The sequence below is a fragment of the Ptychodera flava genome, chromosome 22 (assembly GCF_041260155.1).
Source record: "Ptychodera flava strain L36383 chromosome 22, AS_Pfla_20210202, whole genome shotgun sequence".
Taxonomy (NCBI): Eukaryota; Metazoa; Hemichordata; class Enteropneusta; family Ptychoderidae; genus Ptychodera; species Ptychodera flava.
The window spans coordinates 29,411,080-29,434,931 of record NC_091949.1 but is presented as its reverse complement, the minus strand read 5'-3'; the positions used below and the strand labels follow the sequence as shown (position 1 = coordinate 29,434,931).

The 23,852-nt window shown below is 38.0% G+C and overlaps 1 protein-coding gene across 1 annotated transcript; it reads right to left on the bottom strand.

Annotated features, from left to right (window-relative positions):
• Positions 1 to 7,069: 7,069 nt before the first annotated feature.
• Positions 7,070 to 21,863, bottom strand: LOC139123144 (uncharacterized). The gene is made up of 9 exons (XM_070689171.1): positions 21,721 to 21,863; positions 17,563 to 17,677; positions 16,364 to 16,531; positions 15,403 to 15,501; positions 14,736 to 14,934; positions 13,562 to 13,767; positions 12,409 to 12,575; positions 11,521 to 11,610; positions 7,070 to 10,636 (listed from the first exon to the last, which is right to left on the bottom strand). The coding sequence occupies exons 1-9, from the start codon at positions 21,751 to 21,753 to the stop codon at positions 10,454 to 10,456; spliced, it is 1,260 nt and encodes a 419-aa protein (XP_070545272.1). The 5' UTR covers positions 21,754 to 21,863; the 3' UTR covers positions 7,070 to 10,453.
• Positions 21,864 to 23,852: the final 1,989 nt, after the last annotated feature.

The following is a 23,852-nucleotide window of genomic DNA, read 5'->3' as shown; positions in this document are numbered from 1 at the left end:
AAGGCATGAAAAATCCAGCATTCAGTACTCAGCAGTCCTTTCCTTCACAGGTTCAGATTATACCATCAACACTGCCAGCTGGTAATTAACATGGCTCTGCTGAATGTTTCACAGCACCATCAAATGTCTGTCACTTCAATACCTGCACGTTTTATCAAAATTGGTGAACCAATTTACAGAATTGTATCACCAATTTCAATATTAATTGGCACGATGCTCCAAATATCATCATTTCTTGCATATTATAGAAATAATGGGCAATGCGCTGACCATTAACGTTTATTAATGGGCAAGGGCGAGAGGAAAGCCAATTTTGGCTTTCCTCGAGTCCGCGCCCATAAATAAACGTTAATGGTCCAGACGGAGTCTGTCATTCCATAATATTATCAACGAACCCAAGAAAACCTTCAGAATTTGCAAAAAATTTCCATAGCGAATGATACATTGGCCCCCGAACTGAGCACTACGCGACGCACTGTCACTCCGCTGTAAAAATTTGGCAAGTCTGGGGATGTTTTCAGGAAAAAAAGTATCTCAACATGGCCCAAAGTGCGCCTGCAAACTGCGCCGGCGCATTTCAAACTGCGCCCCCATTTTGCGCCGGTATATTGCGCCGCCCAAACTGCGCCCTTACTCTGCGCCATTGCGAAGTTTAAATGTCAAGCACGGTATTAATAGTCTATTTTGGTTTAGTCAGGCGATTTCAAAGAAATATTCATGTTTTTCGTGGGAAATATGGTGAAACGTGTCACTAAAATGCGGAGGATGGGAGTAATTTTTTCCGACACGTATGTGAAGTAATGTAATAACATCACCCGAGAGGGAAGGTAACTCCGAGCCAGTCGAGTGTCATTTGCATCGTAAATCGACCTTTGAATCTGTTTGTAATTTCTACCCGAACCTTGTCGGTAAATACTTTCAAAGTTAAAAAAGACGCTAAATTTTACTCTCAAACTATTTCGATGGCCAAATATCTCTGCCATTATAAGTTTCGTAGGGTTACTCTATACTCAGTATATGGCGAGAGGTCCTAGCTGTCTCAGTGTCCCATACTCATTCCCTTGTTTGATCGGAACCTCGTGGACCGTAATTCTTGCTCTAATTCTGCGACCTTTGAATCGTCCAATAATTGCTACTTCCATTCATGACGACCCCAAATGATAAGGAATGCGACTGATTCTGAGACTCTCAGTTCATAGAAGAGTCAAAGTGCGATCACGTTTGCGACTGAACTTGAGACTCCCATTTCGCTTTGTGATGTACATTTGCGAGTGAATTTGAGACCGGGTCTGAGACTCTCATTTAACGTGCAAACAGCAAATGCGACCGTCCTTACGACTGACTTCCTGACGTAAGGTATAAAGGGTACCGGAGAAATCGACAAGTGCGAGGCTAAAGTTACGAGAGCGAATGTGAGGGCTTGAAGTGTACGTGCTCACTTTGAAAGTGCGAGCGATAGTGAGAATGTGAAGTGAACTCGGACTGTACATAGTTAGTGCTTGTCAGCATTTATTTCATCACTTTGGTCGAATGAAAACTTACGATCAAAGTCATTGCTGAAACAGCGATACGATCTCCATGGAAGTACAGTGCTGTGTATCATGAGCGAACAGCTGAGTGAATTCATCATTGGAGTCCCCGATGGAAAATTATTGCAACACTCTTATTTCCAAACACCAAGAAGTTGATATATTCGTCTAAATAAAAATATGAATGAGACATTCATCTTTACATAATGAAGAATAGAATATTATATCTGACTACGAAGAACTTTATTTACCAGGTTTTAAAAATCAGCGAGAGATTGATCGGGCTGGGACGTACGATTCACAGACTGATTCAAAGTGCTGGTCAAAGTTAAAGGGGACGCCATGAACACTCAATCCCGATGGGTATTTATATAGTTATGTCAAAAACGGGAGTCACGACCGTGATTAGGTTATTCAGAGTCAATTAACTTGAAACGGACCAAACGATAGCATATAATTACATACAATCTAGGTCTAGCGTCCTGTGACACTATGGCGGGTTTCCGAGTCCCTGTCGCGGTTTGGAAAACGACCTGCTGACAGCTGATGACAAAACACGCTCATGCTTTTGATCATAGACCCTGGAGCGATGTTTTGATGGATTTCTAGCTTCCTTACCCTATAAACAACTTGAAACTAAAATGAAAGACGAAAAAAGATCCGTGAACGGACGAGAGGTTTCCTGTAGAAACTTCAGATATTTACTGAGGCGGATCATCTATTTTTTTACATCCATGGGCGGATCATGGCAGTGAAATTTACCTCAATGGATGGATCAATCGGAGCACCGAGAATATGGCATTTCCCGTTTGATTTCCAAAACATCATCGTGGAGTTTCTAACAGAAAGGAAAAAAATTGAAACGACAACTGATATCGTGTCATTTAAATACGGGCTTTTAATCGTTCATTCATTTTAGTTACTATCATCGTGCCGTTTTAGAAGATTTGTTAAGGACCTAAACGACATCATGTGTTGGTCCATTGCCATGGAATCCTATGCCAACGAAAGGTGGTGACTTTTTTCAAAGTTGAATAAAATTCCTTTTTGGTTGTGTTAGTCAATTAATCGAAATATTTTTGTTCCCAATTGATCATAAACCCTCGATTCTCCCGTCTATGATTCGATATTCATTGACTCATTCTTTCTCTTCTTTGTCGATCGATGAAAGTAATTTAATCTTCAATACTCTTTGACAGATGTAACATCTTCACCTATATATTGTCATTAGTTTCTAACCAACGTACAAAAAAATTGGCCCGTTTGCCAAAGCACATGGGTCTATGATTGCGTGAACGGCCGTACTCTATGCATTGGGAAGATATTCATGTTGCAGTCTGCCCGAAAACAAAACCGAGGATGTTTAGGCGATAACAAAGGCGATGACTCAGTTGCATAAAACAAAACTAAACTTTTCGGACATCATATTTTTATCTTGGCGTCGATTCGATGTGCGACCATACGCTGATCGCCCATATTCTCCATAACACTTCTGCGACAAATCCGTGGTGTTTCTCCCGTGAACGTCCTTGAACCCGTAGCCGCGACCATTGTTTTTTGATGTGTTTCGTGCTTGATGATCGGTAGAATTAATGTATCAAAATTTGAAGACACATGTGACTAAATCCTGTGATTGTTAGACAATTGATGGTGTGTAGGGGCGAGACGGAAAGCAACAATCCAAGGACCAAGCTAGGGAGCATCATGCATTGCATGCTTTCTAACAAAGAGCTGCGTGTTTCCATATCTATATACCATACAAAATCCGGCTTTGACCAATGTTCCTGTCCTGTTTCGGAGGATAACTTTCGAGCTGCGTAACCGATGTTGAGGTTCAGATATCCGAATATCTTTCGTGTTCGAAAGGCTTATTGATTTACAGTGAATACAACTTTTGTATAATTAGTTTACGTGTACATAACCCAGCACACGGGGCAAAGCCAAATACTTACCAATACCAGGTTGGAAAATTTCAGCGAGTCGCTCTCATCAGAGGTCGAGGAAAATAAATATGTCGGTATCGTTGCTCCGCCATGTTTATTGTTGTTTGTGCGACTAGTTTGAAAGTCATAGACTTTCTATAGGTGAAATTCATATTGCCATTCAATATTTTACACACGAAGTCACCTGTCACCTCCATTCGGAAGCAAAAACGTTTACACAGAATGTTTTTATAGTGAAAACTAGCTCCAGGCCGGGCGTGACATGTCTCTAGTCACGAAGAAACTTCGTAAATCAAAATCGACATCAACATTGAGCGGTGATCGTGAACCATTAAATAAATGTCGGCAAATAAAACATCAAATGGCTAAACTTTGGGGAGAGAGGAGAGAGAGAGAGGAGAGAGAGAGAAGAGAGAGAGAGAGAGAGAGAGAGAGAGAGAGAGAGAGGGGGGGAGGGGGTTTCTGCAGTCGCGAACTGATCATGGTCTTTAGGATGGATAAATGCAGGGTCGGTTTACACATTTGCGCTGCACAGATATCGAAAATGTACAGATACTTTCCCGAAATTTGACTTATTTTATAACATGAGTAGAACAAAACCAAAATTATTGACGTTACTCTTCGGATGTTTGACTTGCAAGTTTGCTAAAGTTAGATTACATGTATACTTACAGAAAATGGACGCCGTAGTCTTCTGTTCAAAAAATATATGTTCTTCAACACCACGTTTCTTATGATCGGTGATGTCACATTTTATTATTTTATAAATATAAATTAATGCACCGATTTCAAACCGTAATTATTTTTTCTTGTCGAATTGAGAGAGTTTTAGTAGTTCTGTAGACAAAACGATCGGAAACAGCAGAGTATCTTGGCAATGGCACGACATCTACGCTATCGTTTAGCTGCAATAATTGTACAGTTGCAGCCAGAGCCCCGGGTAAGCCGAATTCGGAACGTAATAACGCCAGTTGCAGCGGCGTCGTGGATTGACTGTACCTTTGTCATTTCTGTTGAAGTACACCTATTATTGCTACAAGAACTGTGGGCTTCATGAAACGTTGTTTCTCTGTACATGTATACTGGTCTTGCCGTTATATTCAGTGTCGTATATCTGTTGTTTGCATGTCAACACATTGGCCTGTGTACAACCTGCTGTGCACACTAATCGTGACCGTAATTTACACAGACATAAACATTAACTTGATCCCGGGTATCAAGTCCCTGGCCTTCATGGAGATGCAAAATTCACAAATTTTGACTGCTGCTGAGGCCAAGCCACGATACCGCCAAGTGAGTGTAATCCGTCCCATACAAACATAACATGGTCTCGTACCTCCGAGACTCCGTGAAAACATGTCATATCATTTTTCGAGCTGCATTTTTTAGGGCACGGATATTAATATCTACAGTCTGCACTGCCAAAGCATCCTGCTACGCAAGTGCGACTACTCGATGTTGTGACATCGGAAGTGTTTTGGCGCAGAGTAGGCCTAAGGGCGCAGTTTGGGCGGCGCAATATACCGGCGCAAAATGGGGGCGCAGTTTGAAATGCGCCGGCGCAGATTGCCGGCGCACTTGGTGATTTCAGACCGCTTACATACCTGCCACAAGTGCTCCATTTTATTTTGTGATTGATTATGATTTTATGTTTCAGCTGTAAAGTTACGATACTTTGAGCTGTTAATCTTCTTATTCATATTCACCGGCATGTAACCAAACCATTACTGTGTATTTGTGTCAGTCACGTGGTTCAGCTTGACCAATCCAAATGCGACGTGCAGGGCATGGTAATACAATACAATTTATATGGCAAGTTTCATCATATTAAGTGCAGTAAATCTTGGTATATAGCACTATGGTCATCATGCGTCCCATTGACAACCATGTAACAGAAAAATTAAACTGATATAACTTCATAAATATGCATACCACGACCACCAAAATCTGACGCTATGTACCAAATTTGGTTGAAATTTGTCCAGCCGTTCTTGAGATATCGTGTAGACAGACAGACACACACACACACAGACATCGTTAAACCATAAGCCCACGAGTGTGACACACGTGAGCTAAAAAAGTTCATCTGATTTTGTAGGTAGAAGACAATGTTTCACACACAAGGCAAAATTTAGCAACCTGCCATTGTAGTCAGAAGTAACATCTTGTTTTGACATGATGGAAAACACTGCATGATTGTTTTCAACATGCAGTACTGGAGATATCCAATGCTTCAGTCTGGTTTGCACTGTGGGAGATACTTCAGGGAAGTCTGTCATGTACAATAATGTGATGTTACTCATAATTCTCTATGATCTGTACATGGCAATTTTGTAAAATTTTCCACTAAGTGAATCTAAAACTTGACTACAAGAGAATAACCTCCCCAGTTTAGCCTTGATTTCAAAAGTATGGTGTTTGCAGTACCTACAGATTGTGACTGTGTGTTTGGCCAGTGGCATGAGCAGCGGACTCACGATCAAAGGATGGTAAGTTCGAGCCCCGGCATGGCTGAGGTGTTGTGTCCTTGAGCATGGCACTTTGTTCCTCATTGCTTCTCCCCACCCAGGAGTGATGGGTACCTGGTAGGACAGAGGTTGTTATGTGTGCGTTTAGCTCTGCTGCGCTTATTGGCTGCACATGTGAGCTGTTGTTTGCTGCCCAGGGAGTTGAGTGGTATCATATTAGGTCCAGTGACCAGGGGTAATAATAATTGTAAAGCGCCTTGAGCACATGTACTTGTGGATATGTGCGCTATATAAGAACCCAATATTGATTGGTAATTGTTCTAACTTTTACCGTGAAATCTAACAACACTTTTACTTTATGTAATTATTGATTTGATGTTTCTCATTATTGTCAATAGTGAAAAGTTATCGGACAAGCAACCTTCAGTGATACAAATGAAAAAAGATTGTTGGTAATTTGCAGTATTATGTGATGTGACAAGGGACATTGCATGATGGGTGCCCTGACATGACAGAATGTTGCATGATGGCTGCTTGGAAATGGCAGAGAATTGCATGATGGGTACTATCAAGCAGGAAGAAACATTGCATGATAGGTAGAGAATATTGCATGATGGGTACTTCAAAATGACAGAACTGCATGATGGGTACTATGACACAGAAAAGAACATTGCATGATGGGTGCTCTGACATGGCAGAGACCATTGCATGATGGGTACTCAACATGCCAGAGAACGTTGCATGATGGGCGTTCTGACATGGCAGAGAACATTGCATGATGGATGCTCTGACATGGCAGAGAACATTGCATGATGCCAATTGCTCTGACATAGCAGAGAATGTTGCATGATGGGTACTCTGACATGGCAGAGAACATTGCATGATGCCAGGTGCTCTGACATAGCAGAGAATGTTGCATGATGGGTACTCTGACATGGCAGAGAACATTGCATGATACCAGGTGCTCTGACATTGCAGAGAACATTGCATGATGGGTGCTCTGACATGGCAGAGAACATTGCACGATGGGTACTCTGACATGGCAGAGAACATTGCATGATGGGTGCTCTGACATGGCAGAGAACATTGCAAAATATAATATTTAAAGTTATATGAAAGAGTTCATGTATAGAATATAAGACCTCAAAAAATATTTATTCGTATTATCATCCGGATAAAATTCACAGTATTCACCAAAGTTATACATTTCATACAATGATAACCCATGAAAGATATTTCATCATTTGAGTTTACTCATCAAAAATTGCAAAGAACCTGATTTCACATGCCCTTTTTAGATAATGCATGTTACCATTCATGAATCACAGCAAATTATCAAAACACACTTATTCTTTCATCATCACTTTTGTATCCTGCAAGGACTGAAAAGGAATATTTTATTGCAGAATTTCTCATCAGATACATGGTATGGCCTACATAGTAATTTGTACATCAGATACACTGCATGGCTTACACAGCCTATATAGGAATGACCATGGCTGGCAGTATGGTACATTTATACATAAGAAATGTGACAAATTTGGCCAAATATTTCAGTTGTCAGAAATAAGTAACATACATATACTGTAGTTTCATCATAAGCTTTCAAATACTACAAGTGTAATAATATTTCAAGATATTTGGAGGTGTTATTACTGTAATAAGTCTAAAAAAGATCACACAATTTTCAGTGTCAAACAAATGCTTACAACCATGCTACACATGGAGGTTGACATCACCTGTCAACTCTTTCCAAACCACTGCCTGGTGACAAGACATGCAAATGTTTGTGTGTAAGGTACATTTCTCCAAATGTTGCACTCTTATACCCACAACAGACTTTATCGCAGTTTGCCGTTCACATAGCCGGGACAAAAAATGTACATGTACTTGAGATAGATGAAAGTTTACTACAAATCGCAACAAATATCAGTGACTTCCAGCGAGTTGAGTACTGGCAGCTTCCATAACAAAACACTACTTCAAAGTAGGCCTTAAATCACACATACACTATATTGCTCATAGTATGTGAGCATTGCTGAGAAGAATGTTGACATTTAATAGACAGTCTCAGTTCAGCTGAAGGTTTCTGATAACTGTTACAATGTAGACTTGCCAGACAAAAACCCAGAGTATGGATTACACGTTTGTAAACGAAACAATGGTGAGATGTCTGTCAATCACTGAACATGCTATTGATGAATTTTGTCAGTATGTATATGATGGCAGTAAACCTGCATGAACAACGGCATGTTTGTCAATCACCGAACATGGTGAATTTGTCAGCAATTTCACTGAAAGAAATTGCTAATATGAAATAAACCGTTAAAAAGCACCAAGCTCTAAAAACATAAGCACCCTGATCTTTGAATTTGATTTTGACGAATGTCGGCAACTTCAATTACTTGATGGTTTCAGTAGTGATGCATTTATGTCAATTACTCAACCATGATCAAAAGAGTATCTCCTTGAAACTGGGCAATCCCATCTAAATATTTGTCAAAACTTAAAATTATCTAATTTTTATGTTGGCAACAACATCCAATTTCAACTACCTTATTGATATGTTTGGCATGACATAATCTGATATAACATTTAGCTGTATAACAATTTCATTAAAAGTCAGTATCTTAATCATGCCACTTGTAAAAATCATTATTATTCCTTATTCTGCCACGTCCGTATGTCACCACCATGTCAAGCTGGTTATCACATTGACAGAGGAAGAGAAAAGTAGTTAAAGGTATACTCTCACCTGTTCCAATTTTGCCACAGTTACCATGGAAAGAGAAAATCTAACCAATCACAGATTTTAAGCGGGTGGCCGCTTTTTAAAAACAGCGCCCCCACATGGGCATTTTGAATACCAAGGAACGCCCCATTGACGATATATGGGCATATTTAGATTACAGGTGACTGTATACCTTTAAAACCAGGTCAGCATGATGAATCTGATATGTCGCACTTTGACAAATACTTCATAAATATTTGAAAACATTTTAAACGTGATATTTTACGGACTATATCAGCCATAATATACCTTGCCAATTAGGTAAAAATATGCAATTCATGTGTTTTGGTTCAATAGTGCTTTTCACTGACTTGCAGATAGCCAAGTGATAGGCGTGGCAGGATAAGTGTTAAACAGTCATTGCATGTAGACACCATTACAAATCAACATGTCAGTAGCTAAAGGATATGGTAAAGACTTGGGTCAAGCTGATGGTTTTTGTAAAAGAAAATGATTTCAGTAAGTCATTACGTATCACTGTTACATTTTATATGAAAAGCTTTGACCAATAAGACCCCAATACAATAATACGCTGTCTTCATAGAGTTGTATGAAAGTGTGGCATCTGTGTGTGTAGGGTGAACATCATAGGTAAGTTGCAGCTAGATATAACACTACAACATTGCATTCACAAAATAGTTTTATTCACAGACTTGTTCCAAGTCTAGATAATTAAATTCTTTCAACCAAACACTCTACCATTTGGTCAACTTGTAAACAAATTCATTGGTGTGACTTTTCAATTATTGTGCTGATACAGACCCATTGTTTTCAATTGGATCCTGATTGTGGACTTGTTTACAGAGAATTTGGGATGAATGGGTAAAACATTATTTTCATAACTGTCAATATTTGACTTTGCAATGATGCAGGGTATATGCAAAATTGATAAAAAAAATCAATCAAGTTTTGGACAGAAGTTTGCAATTTGATAGCACAGTGAATTTTAAATTCTGAAGATCAAACATTTGGAGCCAGTACACCCGTGAAAAATGAGCTAGGGGTTTCATTTGGAGCCAGAGAGATTTCATTTGTCACGATAAGTGAGTACATAGTATAAAGCAGTGTAGTGACATATGCCTTGCTTCTTGTTGCTTCCCTAGATCTAGATCTGTATCAACGAAAACATTGACAATCTTCAGAGTTTGTCCACTTAATATGGGAAATAGATGTGTAATGTCAGGTCTAAGGTTGTACTGAGAAAACCATCCCTTGTCGCCTCTACTTTCTAATATAATTGCAGGATCAAATATTAACCATTAGTTTTAATTTTTTAAGTTGAAAGGACCAATGGCTGTAACTTTTAATGATTTCTTCCGTAGTTTTACTTTGTGTATCATTTGTGAATTCTCGTTCTACTCCCCGAAGCATATTGAAACATAAACTATTTAGCTTTTCAACACAATGTCTATACATGTTAAATACACTGTTATTGTTTACGTTTGAATTCTATTCCAGACCAGAATTCACTTATCCACAATAACAACACAGTTTACACACATACAGGTAGAGTTGACAACATGCTTTGGGAAATAGAACATGAATTTGTAGATGACATTAAAAACCAAACCATGAAACCATTATTAATAAAAACTACAGATACTGACCTTTCAAAAATTACCTAAGGACAATGCCACTTCATATTACATGACACAAATTTTAGAAATACAGAAACACTACTTCAGAAAATTTTTTGAGCATTTCTGTAAAAATAACTTGATTTCAGTTTTTCTTGAGCTTCTTAGCATTGTGATGTGAATGGGAAGGGTAGAAATCCTTGCCGGATTTTGCCAACATCTGCCAGTAAATGAACAATCCAAGCAGTGAGAATGCAGAGACAACTATTGTGTACTCTGCATGGTTTGGAAATGGTGTGCCACAAATCGTATACCATTCCAGTCCATCCTGAAAAAAACAGAAAGTCTATTTATTGAACTTGTAAAGCATTTGATGAATATGAGTACACATCAACAGTGTGTTTACTGTTGCCATTAACATTAGCATTTCTCACAGCCTATACTGTGATATTCTAATGAAAAAAACTCAACAAATCATCTGTTTATTAGTCTGGACATACAATGCACAATGTGTCCTCTATAAATACTATGACCCAATGGAAAAATTCTTGAAATTTCTTTGAGTTGGCCCAACATCAGTACCCGCAACATGGTTAAATTCTTGTATCACAGAGAACGTTTTTTGAGTGAACTGTAGGCCGACCAATTTAAATTAGAAAGCATACTGATGCATGGTCCACCCCCCCCCCCCCAATTCTATGTAAACAAGTCAAAATTCACTATTGATAACAATAGGCTTGGACCAAACCATGGTGGTGAATGGGTTAAAACAGAGATAGACAAATCTACAAGTAGCATCACATGTATAATAAGGCTGGTGGAGTCATCTTCTAAATAGCTTTGGTAGATTATTGAATTAACTGGTATTGGCAGCCATTATGATATTGATTTGCAGCATCAAAGACAATCTTGGCGAATTGACATTTTAAAAGTCATTGAAATGATGGAAAAACTACTGATAATGAGCACCATGCAGGTGAAATCAAACTAATATTGAGCGATGGCCGGCAGGACTTGTGGGGAATTGCCGTTATTTTCAATTTTCAGGTTTAAAGTAATGTAGGGGTAAAATAGTCTTATGGAGTGTTGAAAGAGTTTTACAAGGGATCTATAGGCACTCTCCGATGTTGGAAGACTAAATTTGTCTACTGAGCCTGAGGTCATGCCACAATTTAACAATTTAAACTGAAAAACAGTATTAACTATTCTCACCTTTGGTGGTTTACCGTTCTTTAAACAATGCCAGTCAAAGTAACCTTCATCGTAATCTGTGGTACATAGATACGTCTTTTTGGATAAAACCTGTCAAGATCAAGCCATGGAGTGCTGTCAGTCAATTTTCCATTCTAAATCAGTTTGACTATACTAAATCAGAGAAAATTGCAGAGTCAGAGATTATCCCATGAACTATTTAGCATGTACATGTACTAATATTACATGTCCTTTTAAGAGGCTTTAATTTGTAAAAAGAATGCAGTGTATATCACAGGACCTACACATGGGAATTTGCACATTGGCCGTAAAATAGAAAATTCAGGGACATTTAAAGGGCCAGTATTACAGCTGTAACCTTTTAGGACTTTTTTTAGTATTTTGATTTTTGTATATCTGAACAAATTCATGTTCTTCTCCAAAGAGCATGTTGAAAAGCCACTATTTAGCTTGTCAACACACGGTCTGTACTTGTAAAATGCACTAATATTGTTTACATGTGAATTCTAATTTTGAGCAGAATTCACCTGTCAACAATAACAATGCAGTTTACACATGTACAGGCTGAGTTGACAAGTTGAATACTTTGTACCGGTATATCAACCTGTTTTGGGTAGTAGAACAAGAAACTGTACTTGACATTAAAAACAAAAATAATAATAGTGTAAATATCATGAAAAAATACAGCCAATAATAGTACGGTAATAATTATAGTCACTAACATCTTGTCAAAATATGCCCTCAGTTCCTAGATACTTATCACTTACAACATCACCATCCTTCCTTTCAGAAACAGAATTGCAAAATAACATCAAAGACGACAATTGCTTGACGGTGATCAACAATCAATATTATATTTTTGTTCTATTTGTGGTTTGTGAAACATACCTGTCCCATTGCTGTGATCACAGGTGATGTTGCATTACAGTCACCAGTCGGTTCATGGAGTCCCACAGCTCTAATATTTTCAGGCTTGGAATAGACAGCAAGTAAAATATAGATAATGAAATGTAAAGTCATAACAACTCCTATTTCATCTAACCAATTCCTTTTCCCTGAAATAAAAAAATTTAAAAACCTAAGATCCAGCGACCTTACTGTCAAGGCACAAAGTAGATATGTTTATTCATAATGTTGGCAATTTGGCATGACTTGAGTTGTCAGTATAATGGCTAACATGTTGGTAGAGTGAACTACAAAATACAATTGTAAAACACCTCATACAAACCCTGTGTTGCGATTCATTAAGAGTCATTTGCTGTGCATCATTTTGGTCCTTATACATGCTAACGACCAGTTAGTGACTGGTTAAACACTTTGCAGAACTGTTGACCGGTTTACAGTTTGGCAGAACGTTTAATTGGGTAAGTTTAACAGCATCGTCTACACATGCACACATTTAAAGGCCTGTGATGGCACCAGATTGTCTCATCAGAAAATTTACCCACCAGATTACAAATTCAATGGAAAACAAAAGGCTATCACACCTCCCAGACTAGAACAAAGGTGATCCCAGGGATCAAGAACAGTGCCTTTAAGAAGATGGTGGTGTGGTCTATGACAGAGACAAGTGAAACAGAATGTTTTGGGTCAACTCTTAACATGGCCAGTCGATATGTACCGTATATACTGTCAATTGTACCAAAAGATAGAGCAGATTACTATAGCTGACGTCTACCGGTGTTTCTAGTTTCTGACAGAAAACCTCTATTTATGCCAATGATCTTATGGTCACTCTATCAAGACTATAAAATCTTGTGTACATTACAGGGCGCTTACACCTGATATACTGCAGGTCTGAGCATTTCATGTCTGTGCATTTCAATGTGTGTTCTCATTCAATACTCTAAATTTGTACTCCAACTGACTTACATGTACTTTGCACAGGACAATTCTCCTTGCTTCTTCTTTATACCAGACTTACACCACAGACAATTAGACACATAAACTTTACTTTGGACAAGATACAGTCCCTCTATCATGGACAAGACAATAGATTTACTGATATACTTTGAAAAAGACAATAGACATATTAACTTACCACGGCCTTTCCTGGCATTTTCTGATGGATTTCGATCAGCACTCCAAACAATCATCACATAGACTGCCACCAATAGCAGAACACATACTTCAGTGTGAATATGAAGATTATCATGGAGTGAGTGGTATAAAATAATAAACTGTACTGCACCAAGTGGAAAACTAAATAAACCAGTAATTATAACACACAGCATCTCTTTGAAGAAACTGATAATAAAAAAAGAAGAACAATATAAATTTACATATTAATGAAAAATCTTTTTAAATCTACCAATATTTCACTGATCATCCTTTCTATATTCTTACTAAACCACTGAAAATAGTTACATCAAACAGATTGACAAATACCAAACAGACATACAGCTAGAATGTCCCTTGGTCTATTAGCCTGATATCATATTGCTCGACTTTATAACCAATACACAATAATACACAAGTCTAGAATTTCTCAAATACAGAATAGTCACAAAGCAACTGCTGCCTTAACAGAATTTGATGGTAAAATATATGTCAAAGTGTATTAAACAAGCAAGATGTCATTATTCATCATGACAATATATAGAATAGGTGTAAAGAAAGTAGATACTTTACGAAATTCGTATGGCCCAACACTCTTTCTTAATTATTATATTGTCTACACTGTGGATTCCTCCATCTGACTGCTAGTTTGCCAATAGTGACAAAAAATTCAAAATGGCAACTATTAAGTTCATTTTGCGATCAGACTGACAAACAACAGCAATATCAATACCCTATATATTACAACTGATGGCGCTGTACCAGTTTTTACTTACATACTCAAGAGACTTTTTCATCAGACACTATGTTACTTCTATCATGCACTCTACCATAACAAACACAGTTTCAGTACTGAGTAATTTTTTTTCAGCTGGAAAAGCCAAATCCGAAATAAGACACAACCTACTGTCAAGTAAAAATATTTTGTAGTTGATTTTGTGTATTTTCATGGGCTTAAGGACGTTTCTCAACAACATAATACATACCTTCACATTTCTGTGTGTCTTGGATTACAATGAAGTTTGCCATTTTCAACGAATTAACTATTGAATGCTAAAACTGGCTATGAGTTTTCGTATTTGGCTGATTGAATGGCTGACAATGTTCTTCCCAAAGAGTGAACCGAATACACATGACAATGGGGAAATGATCCTTACCCTGTGGATTCTGTCCGATGTTCACTTCCTGTTATCAGTTTCCTTGATCCATGGATCAGCATATTGAGACTGGAAGCAAAGGACATGTGAAAGAAGTAGCTAGTCCATGGAACCCAATAGTGTCTGTCATAAATATTAGGATCAGTGTCATGCCAGCTCCACCACAGTGACTTGATACCCATGATGTCAAACGGAATATCTGTCATTAAATAAATACAGCGGTATGACGTATTATCATACCAAAACAGTCCAAATATTATGATAGTAACTCACTGAGCTTTCTTTTATCATGTCTACGTGCTTCCAAATAGTTATTTGGCACTCCCGATGAAAATACCGGAGTTTTCAAGAATAACCGCATGAGAAATACCAGTATCTGGGTATAATTTAAAGGAATACTTTATGATGTTATGCTCATATTTTGGAAGACATTTTTTGCTTACATTACCGTCTGAAGAACATCATAAATGTTGCAAAGCCTCAATTTCTCACCCCGGGGTAAAATCTCTCACCAATCCAAACAGGCTTTTGCTGAATGTAAATATCCTGATTTCTGTAGTTTACACACATCACATTATCATATAGTAACATTACTCTGTGATATCATCAGCAGTAAAAACTTGCAGGCTTCTGAATTTAGTGTTTAACCACAGTGCTTACCACTCACCAAATATAACAACTGCAAGGCCATTGGCAAATGGTTCAGCCCAAAATGGCAAGCGGAGACGGTAGACTGACACGGCAGCAGTGTATATAAACACTGGATCTGAAAAACCAAGGGCAAGGACAGTCTGTCAGTATCCAAGTGGTTCTGATAGTATGATAATAAATCTAAGGTTATTTTGAAGAAGGTTGCATAGTAAGTTCACCACTGGTAGTTGACTGAACCTTGTTATTTAAAGTCAATGGATAGGTCTGTTCTTCAGAAAGCATGAAATATTTGCCCGCTGAGATGGTTTCAACTCCAACAAATTACATCTACTCTCCAAAAATTGGTGGTGCTAGAAAGGATGACTGCACATACTAAACATTCTTTTGGTCCAGAGTTTTACCAAGTTATGATTTCAAGCCAAACAATAGCAAGCTAAACAAATATTCTTTTGCAATATTGTTTGATTTTGGAAATAAGCACAGTTATTGTACTGCAATGTATTGATAAGTCACTGTTCCTGTCATTCAAGTACTGATATGAAACTATCAACAAATGGTAGTAAGCAACATACATCCACGCATTCCATTCCTCTAAATTCTAAAATATATAAAAGTTCAGAATAGTATATAATAAAGAGCTTCAGGCATTATAGTGTCTTTACATAGGTTTTAAATTATTCCAATATTGAAAAGTTAGTTATGTTTTGATATTGTGATGATGTAACAATTTATCAATCGTGAATAACAACAACAATTATTCTATAAGAATTCTGATACACAGTTTAACTAACACTGGTTGCCATTTCTATTCACAGTTTCATATCACAGTACTAAGCTGAGTTGAATACCAGGTTGTCCACCTGGGAATCTTGAGGAGTGGGCCACCCTTGTGTTCTTGGACAAATCTTAAAACATTCAACAAAGTTGCCAGTTATGGCCCTGACAAGTTAGTAGATGTAGAAAGTGGGAATACTTACAGACTATGACCACATACATTGGAAGCCTTTTTCCCAGTAACATAATCATTCCTTGTGCATGCCAGAAATTATCAATATCTGGCACAAAGTAACTGACGCATTCTGTTGTAAGACCATGAGCAATAGTAGCAAACCACAGATACAGGAAACGACCTCCATGTCTCCAAGCTGTGAGAGAAATTATATATTACTAAATCATGGAAGAAAATGTGTAATGGAAATTGTTTTTCATCTGAATGATCTTACTGGAATGCAAAAATGTCATCACCTGGAAAAGATGCAAATTCTTGACAGATGATGACTCCAGAGAATATTTCAGTAAAATTATTCCACCAAGTTTCTTCAAAATTTATTGGCCTACATGAATAATACTGGGCCAAATTTGCATAATGAAAATAATGACCTTCCTAGGGGGTTCTCAATTGCCTTGTGACACAACTGAACCACCTAGGATTATGTTGATTTGCAAAATAGTTTACCATGAGCAGAGACTTGTTTAGCTGTGATTCGCAGCAGTTCTGCGTCTATTGATCACACTCAGGTCAAGGGTCATCGCCACAGAACTGCTGCGAGCCACCCCATAGACTTTTTTGGTAATTTACTACGACACCGATCGGTGTCGCTGATTTAACTCGCAAAATACTGAAATATATTCGTCTTTGGATAAATAAACTTGTACCCAATTTATTATTGACTATCTACGACTCATCCTCTACTCCTGCTTACTAACTAGGAAATAAAAACATGTATTTTCAACTGTTTTGAGCTGTCGACAGTTTCTACTTGAATTTGAACTTTTGATCTCATACATATTCAGTGCATTGTACGCCAAAGCAGGCAAACATCACAGAAACCATCAACAGGTCATAAGAAAGTGGTTAAAAATACGTGTTCTTATCGTCGAGGTAGTTTGTAGGGGTAGAGAATGAGTGTTAGATAGTCAATGATAAAGATGATACAAATTTATTTATTCAAAGTCTAATATATTTCATTATTTTGCAAGCTTAATCAGCAACACCAATGGTGTCATAGTAAACTACCAAAAAAATTCTATTGGGTGGCTCGCAGTGGTTCTGTGGCAATGCATGACCTTTGACCCAAGTGCGTTCGATAGATGCCACAGTACTGCTACAATATCACAGCTAAGACTTGTTCAGTTTTGCTTATTTATTTGCTCACAATATATCACTGTAACTCACCATGTCGGAATGTCAGAATAGCAAAGAAATAGAATGCCAATTCTCCTATTAGAAAGGAAGTATGGTTTTGATAAATGTCCCTTGGATCTCTGAATGCAATAAACCATTTCTGAAACTGAAATGAGATGTTGACAGAGTTACATATAGTATTTGATTCACTTAATTTATTTCAACAAATTCAAAATTCAACAAATTAGGCCTCATATGCCAAAGTCAATTATGTAGCATTCTTAGGAATGTGTGTTGAAAGTGAAAGACTTCAACTTTTGCTCAGACTTTTCTCAATGAAACCTTCAACCATTCACCATTCATATGGATTTCTCAAACAATACCACTGGGGGCGCTCTTTTCATTAGCAGATCAAAATTCATTTTCAATGGGCTTCAATTTCATTAGTACTCAAACTGACATTGGTCAGATAACATTCAACAGGATTTGTCCTGCTAAACATTTTAAAGTAGGAAAATTTAGCTCAACACAACTGTGAAATTAATTATAGGTCTTGAGCCTGGTGTGCCTCTGATATATGAAGTGTAATCTCACATTTTATTAATTTAAATATAATGCTTGAAGAGAAATGTTAAAAGTATACCACAGTACCGATGTGGTTGTGAGTTCAGGCAATATTTATTAAATATAATTCTTGAAAATAAAAATTTGCACTGTTTACATAGCTTTCTTCTCTCTTTCTTGTCAGACAGTGCACTATTTTTATCGGTCAAAGAATATTTCTCCATTGATATTCATTTTTGGATGATTTTCAAACTGAAACTCAACTAATTGATATATTTTGTGTAAATAAATGTGATTTCTGGGGTTTTTGATGGCCACTACCTTAAAATCTACAAATCATTAAAGTTTGATTACTGGCACAAATTTCAGCAGAGGAGTCACAGCACCTTGAAAAACACTGGTAAGGATGAATTTTTGAAATTCCTTTTTTTCAGCTTTTGTATGAACAAAATGTAGTCCGTTCAAATCGCAATAAATTTCATAATATCAGTCCACTTATCATGTTCTTCCCTCCCTACCAACAAGTAAAAATTTCTATTTTCAAGATATCATACATTCCCCTAGTAACCAATTCCTTAGATTTCAATACTCCAGAATTGTACAATAATTTCAATTAGCTTGCAAAAACAGACAGATATAAACAACCTGTAGTTTTGACAATCTGTGTATCCATATACATTTCTTATTTTTAAGATGCTGTAAACTAATAGAGCAACATGTTCCAGAATTTTGAAGGGCGCTACCACTGTCACTGTATAATGCATTTTTTTCTTTTCTGGTGCTGTCTATAGTCCATGCATGGCATTCAGTAGGAATTAATGCCACTGTACATTACCAGACATTTTAGTAATTGTACATTCTAATAATAATAACAGCATGTGCATTATATAAATCATATTATATCATACCAGTATATTGATGGCCCAAATACAGCGATCTGATTGGTCAAGACGCGAAAAGAACCGTGGTATATTGGCGATTTACCACGGCTGGCATGCGCACTAGCTCTCAGCTTGAGCAAAAATCCGTTTATGACGTTTCACGGCAGAATTTCAATATACTGTTATGATATAATAGCAATAAATCACACCCAGCGATGGTATACCACTCGATTTTGACCGGTTCACTTCATATATGCACTCGCTATCGCTCGTGCATATATGTCGTGAACTGGTCAAAATCTCGTGGTATACCATCGCTGGGTGTGCTTTATTGCTTAATTATATCATACCAGTATATTGATGGCACAAATACAGCGATCTGATTGGTCAAGATGCGAAAAGAACCATGGTATATTGGCGATATACCACGGCAAGCATGCGCGCTAGCTCTCAGTTTGAGTAAAAATCCGTTTTTGAGGTTCCACGCCAGAATTTCAATATACTGTTATGATATAATAGCAATAAATCACACCCAGCGACGGTATACCACTCGATTTTGACCAGTTCACTTCATATATGCACTCGCTATCGCTCGTGCATATATGTCGTGAACTGGTCAAAATCTCGTGGTATTCTGTCGCTGGGTGTGCTTTATTGCTTAAAGTGGCACTCCCACTTGGTAACATTTTTAAAACACATGTTTTTAATGCCAACGGTCGATATTTCACGTGGCGACTGCGCACGGATCACAAGATATTGATAAAAACATGTCATTTCCCGAGCGTATTTTTCACATCCCGAAGTTTTACGATCGTTTCTGATTATGACTCGAAATCCCCGAAGGTTTGTTGTTGTGCTGATTGACGATATTCTAGGGAGTCCATAATTAGTTCGAACAACGCAATTTATTTACCCCCCACTGCGAAGACTTTACATACAGCATTATGCCTTTACCTCAGGTAAGTTATTTAAAACTTCTCATTAGTTTTTGTCGTTTTCATTATTCTCAATCAGCTGTATTATATTTTTAACCAATACCACATAAATATCAGTTTTTAGGTGTAAAATATTAGCCCCCTCTGATGACTACATTTTGTCGTCTGCCACACGGTTACATGTGGCTCGATACATAGCGGCCGCCGCGTGGTATGCGTCTATGCATACCACGCGGTAGCCGCTATGTATCAACAGCATGTAACCGTGCTAGTCACCTATGCGAATTCTGGTGGAATCAGCAAAAATTGTTATTCGTTTATTCGCCAAGTCAGTATGACTCAGCTTTCTCCCACCGGGCATGACTGATCACAGACGCAAGTGGTACTGTGGCGTACAGCAGCGTCAGGGTAGACTCGTACTCCATAGCTCAGTTGACAATGGGCCCAGTGCCGAACGTTCGATGTTCAGAAGCTGAATTCAGGTGGGCCACCGGAATTCAAAATTTTACTTTTTTGAGGACATATTTTTATCGATATCTCGCGATCCGCGCGCAGTCGCCACGTCAAATATCGACCGTTGGCATTAAAAACATGTGTTTTAAAAATGTTACCAAGTGGGAGTGCCTCTTTAACTATCACCTTACTAGAGCATGTACAGAAAGGACAAAGAGTGTATGGTTAACATACACAAATCTACACTTATGCACATTGCCATAGATTTCTATGAAAGGTCACTCCAGGTAAACTGTTCTATTATCATGCAAACATAGTCAATGAAAAAGTGCAATTCAGATTATTGAACTGTAACTTGAGCTTGAGTTTGCAGCCTTTTTCCTGCAGCAACGGACATTTGACCCTGTGACCTTTCTGGAACTGTTGATTTTTGTATTACATTGTGAATATCTCCCAATGAAGTTCGATGTGTGCATACAAGTGCATTACCTTATTGAGGCAAAAGTAAATTGCAACATACATTCTCTTTATGTGGCTATATACATCCCTGGATTAGTCAGGCCAATTTCTTTTTGTAAACAATGTACCTAGGTATGAAAGGGTGGTGGGGACATTCATGAACCAAGCTGCAGTACAGTAGCTCGAGGTTTTGCCTGGGTATGGTTTTGCCGTCCGACCCAAATACCCAGGCAAAACCTCGAGCTACTGTACTGCAGCTATCATGAACCATGCTTAATAGTTGTTGCACAGTCCAACTCGTCCTCACTTGGCTCCATCCAATCACAGTCCCTCCGAGGGACTCTGATCATCCAATGGATCCCTGTATGCCCAACACCACAGGCGGTTGCTAAGTGGAAGCTGGAACGTCCATGCTGTGCCTAAAATCACTGTTGGACTGTGTTTGGAGGTGTAACTGTCATTGTCAAGAATACAAAGTCCTGTATGCGATTCCGTGTTCATAGTCGCCGATGGTTAGGTACACGGTGAACACGTCACAGGGGCTATCCGCCGTTTATCTATATAAGTTATTTAGGCGGCAGGCGACTGTGGCCTATATTCTCGTGTCGGAATATGCTGAGACTGAAGACTTGTGGGGTCAAACAGAGGGTATGGCGATTTGGAGGTATTTGAAACTTGCGCAGCAAGGCTTTCATAGCGAAAATTTGTACGGCAGCCGGTCAGCCTATCCTGCACCCTATATCTATTCAATGGTAATATAAACCGACATTTTCATAAAATGCGAGCTTCATAATATATTGCGGACCGCATTTGTTCCAATGTTTCCCCTGTTGTGTGTTGGTTCCAGTTGTTTTGACAATTTTCAACGGTCGTGAACAATCAAATTCAACACAAGAGTATATTACATCGGTACAGACCTTATGAAACTTTTCTTGGAGTTCTGGATCCATGCTGAACCAAAACTTGCCGTTCAAATTGTAGGTTTTTCAACTACAAGAACAAGCAGCTGCAGACGACGTGTGACTGACTATGGACGACCCGTGGTTGCAGAGGTCAAAGGTTAGTTGGAAAGTTTGCCGCCCTTTCGAAACTCTAAAGATCGGTAGGCAGAGAAGGGTGGTCCGGGAGGGGTCCTTGGAGGGGAGGGGTCAAAGTCACGGTCACAGCCACCACAGATGGAGGAGAAGACATTTATCGTCTAATCAAAATATAAAAATAGTTATGAAATATGAATATTATTAATGTAAAAGATATTTGATCAAGGTTAACGTAGTATGTGGAAAAGTCAGTGAACGCCTATGGATCATACTTGAAAGAGCCCTTTACGGCGTGTCAAATTTAAAGATACATGTAGTACAATACCCATTCGATTTTATTTATAATATTCATAACTATTTGTATAATCTGATTTTATTAATAATATTTATAACTTTCATCTATTTCGCTCCAGGGAGACGATAAATGTCTTCTCCGCCTGTGCGGCCATCCATAGAAGGAAAGGATGATACGAAAGAAAAAGTACTTTTTTGTTTTCGTGATGTACAGTAGGCCTTATCAATTTCTTAAATATGCACTTGAAATTCCCTTTTGAAATTTCTACCACGAAATTTCCTGTTCAGAACCATTCCTAAGTAAAATTTCCAATGTATCATTTGAATTCTAGATTTCCCTATCCGGACCGTGGGCTCATCGTTTTCAGACCGATGGCCGCGTTGGTCGGGCCAAGAAATATATAGGCCTAACTGGTCTTCGCGATTGATTGATTGATGTGCTACGTTAGAGCATGGATAGATTTAACAGGGGAGGACTGGTGCGATTTGACGGAGAATCGCCATCATGGTTTGGGGACGTCATTTCTTCATTTCTTGGGGCATCATAGGGAAACATAAACCAAATTTTTAGAAATGGTAAGGGAAAAAATCAACTAATATTTTAAAATAGCGCGCTATAATATACATATATCTTTTTAAAGCATGTATTCACTTATAATTCAGTATTTGAAAAGTACCAGTGCCCTCCCTTTATATTTCTACGGGCACTTAACATAATTTTCAGAAATCCCGATAAACATAGACGCGCAAAAAGACAAATTTGTCAAACTTTCTCTCTTCAGCAGCTTACTGTTGATGATACGCGCGCGTGATGCTGTATTTACAAATTTTATCCAAAACACATGAAACACGCTAATGTTCCGAATAGTAAATTGCCATCTAGGGTTCTAAATTGTTAAAATTATGTCCTGTCTGTAATATGAAGAGAGTGTACGTTGGCAGAGAGGTCAAATAATGATAGTGTCCTTGTAGCGTTTCTTATGACATCTACATTACGTTTGAACCAACAGCAACACAACAGTTATGTTCGTTGAATTTTATTGTTCAACAAAAACATAATAATAATAAAATATAAACAATGCAAACAACAAGAACCAGATGTCTGGGTACGCTGTGGTATGATGAGGATGCGGTACGACTATCTTTGACCTCAAACAAAAACCAATCTACATGCAGCATGTGCAACTTGCAAGGCCTCAAGGTTGGCCAGAAAACAAAAGAATGAACGATAATATTGTCATGCGCGCATATAATTACACTTCAATTGGTAAAATCTGTAGTATCGAATTGTCAAACCGTTTGGCCAAATCTGTGACGCTTTGAAAAATCAGCTTAGTATTAGTAAGTAACAAATTGTGTTATTCTTAAACTGAGCTTATGTCTATTTCCACTTATATAAAGATTTCTCTCTCGAAAGCTACCTTCATGTTATAAAAAACCCAGATCACAGATCAGCCCTGTGCAAGTTACGCATTAGTGCACACATACTACACATAGAAACAGGTGGATATAGAAACCTCGATGTCATAGACAGAGCATGCCCAATTCCCAAAACAAACAAATAGAAGATGAGATATATTTTCTTTTTCATTGCAAAGGCTACACAGACATTAGACATGATTTTTTCAGTAAACTAAACATTTGTAAAAACGCATTCAGAGGCACACAAGACCTTAAAGCATCTTTTCAAGGACAGATAAAGCATCACTATGTGAATT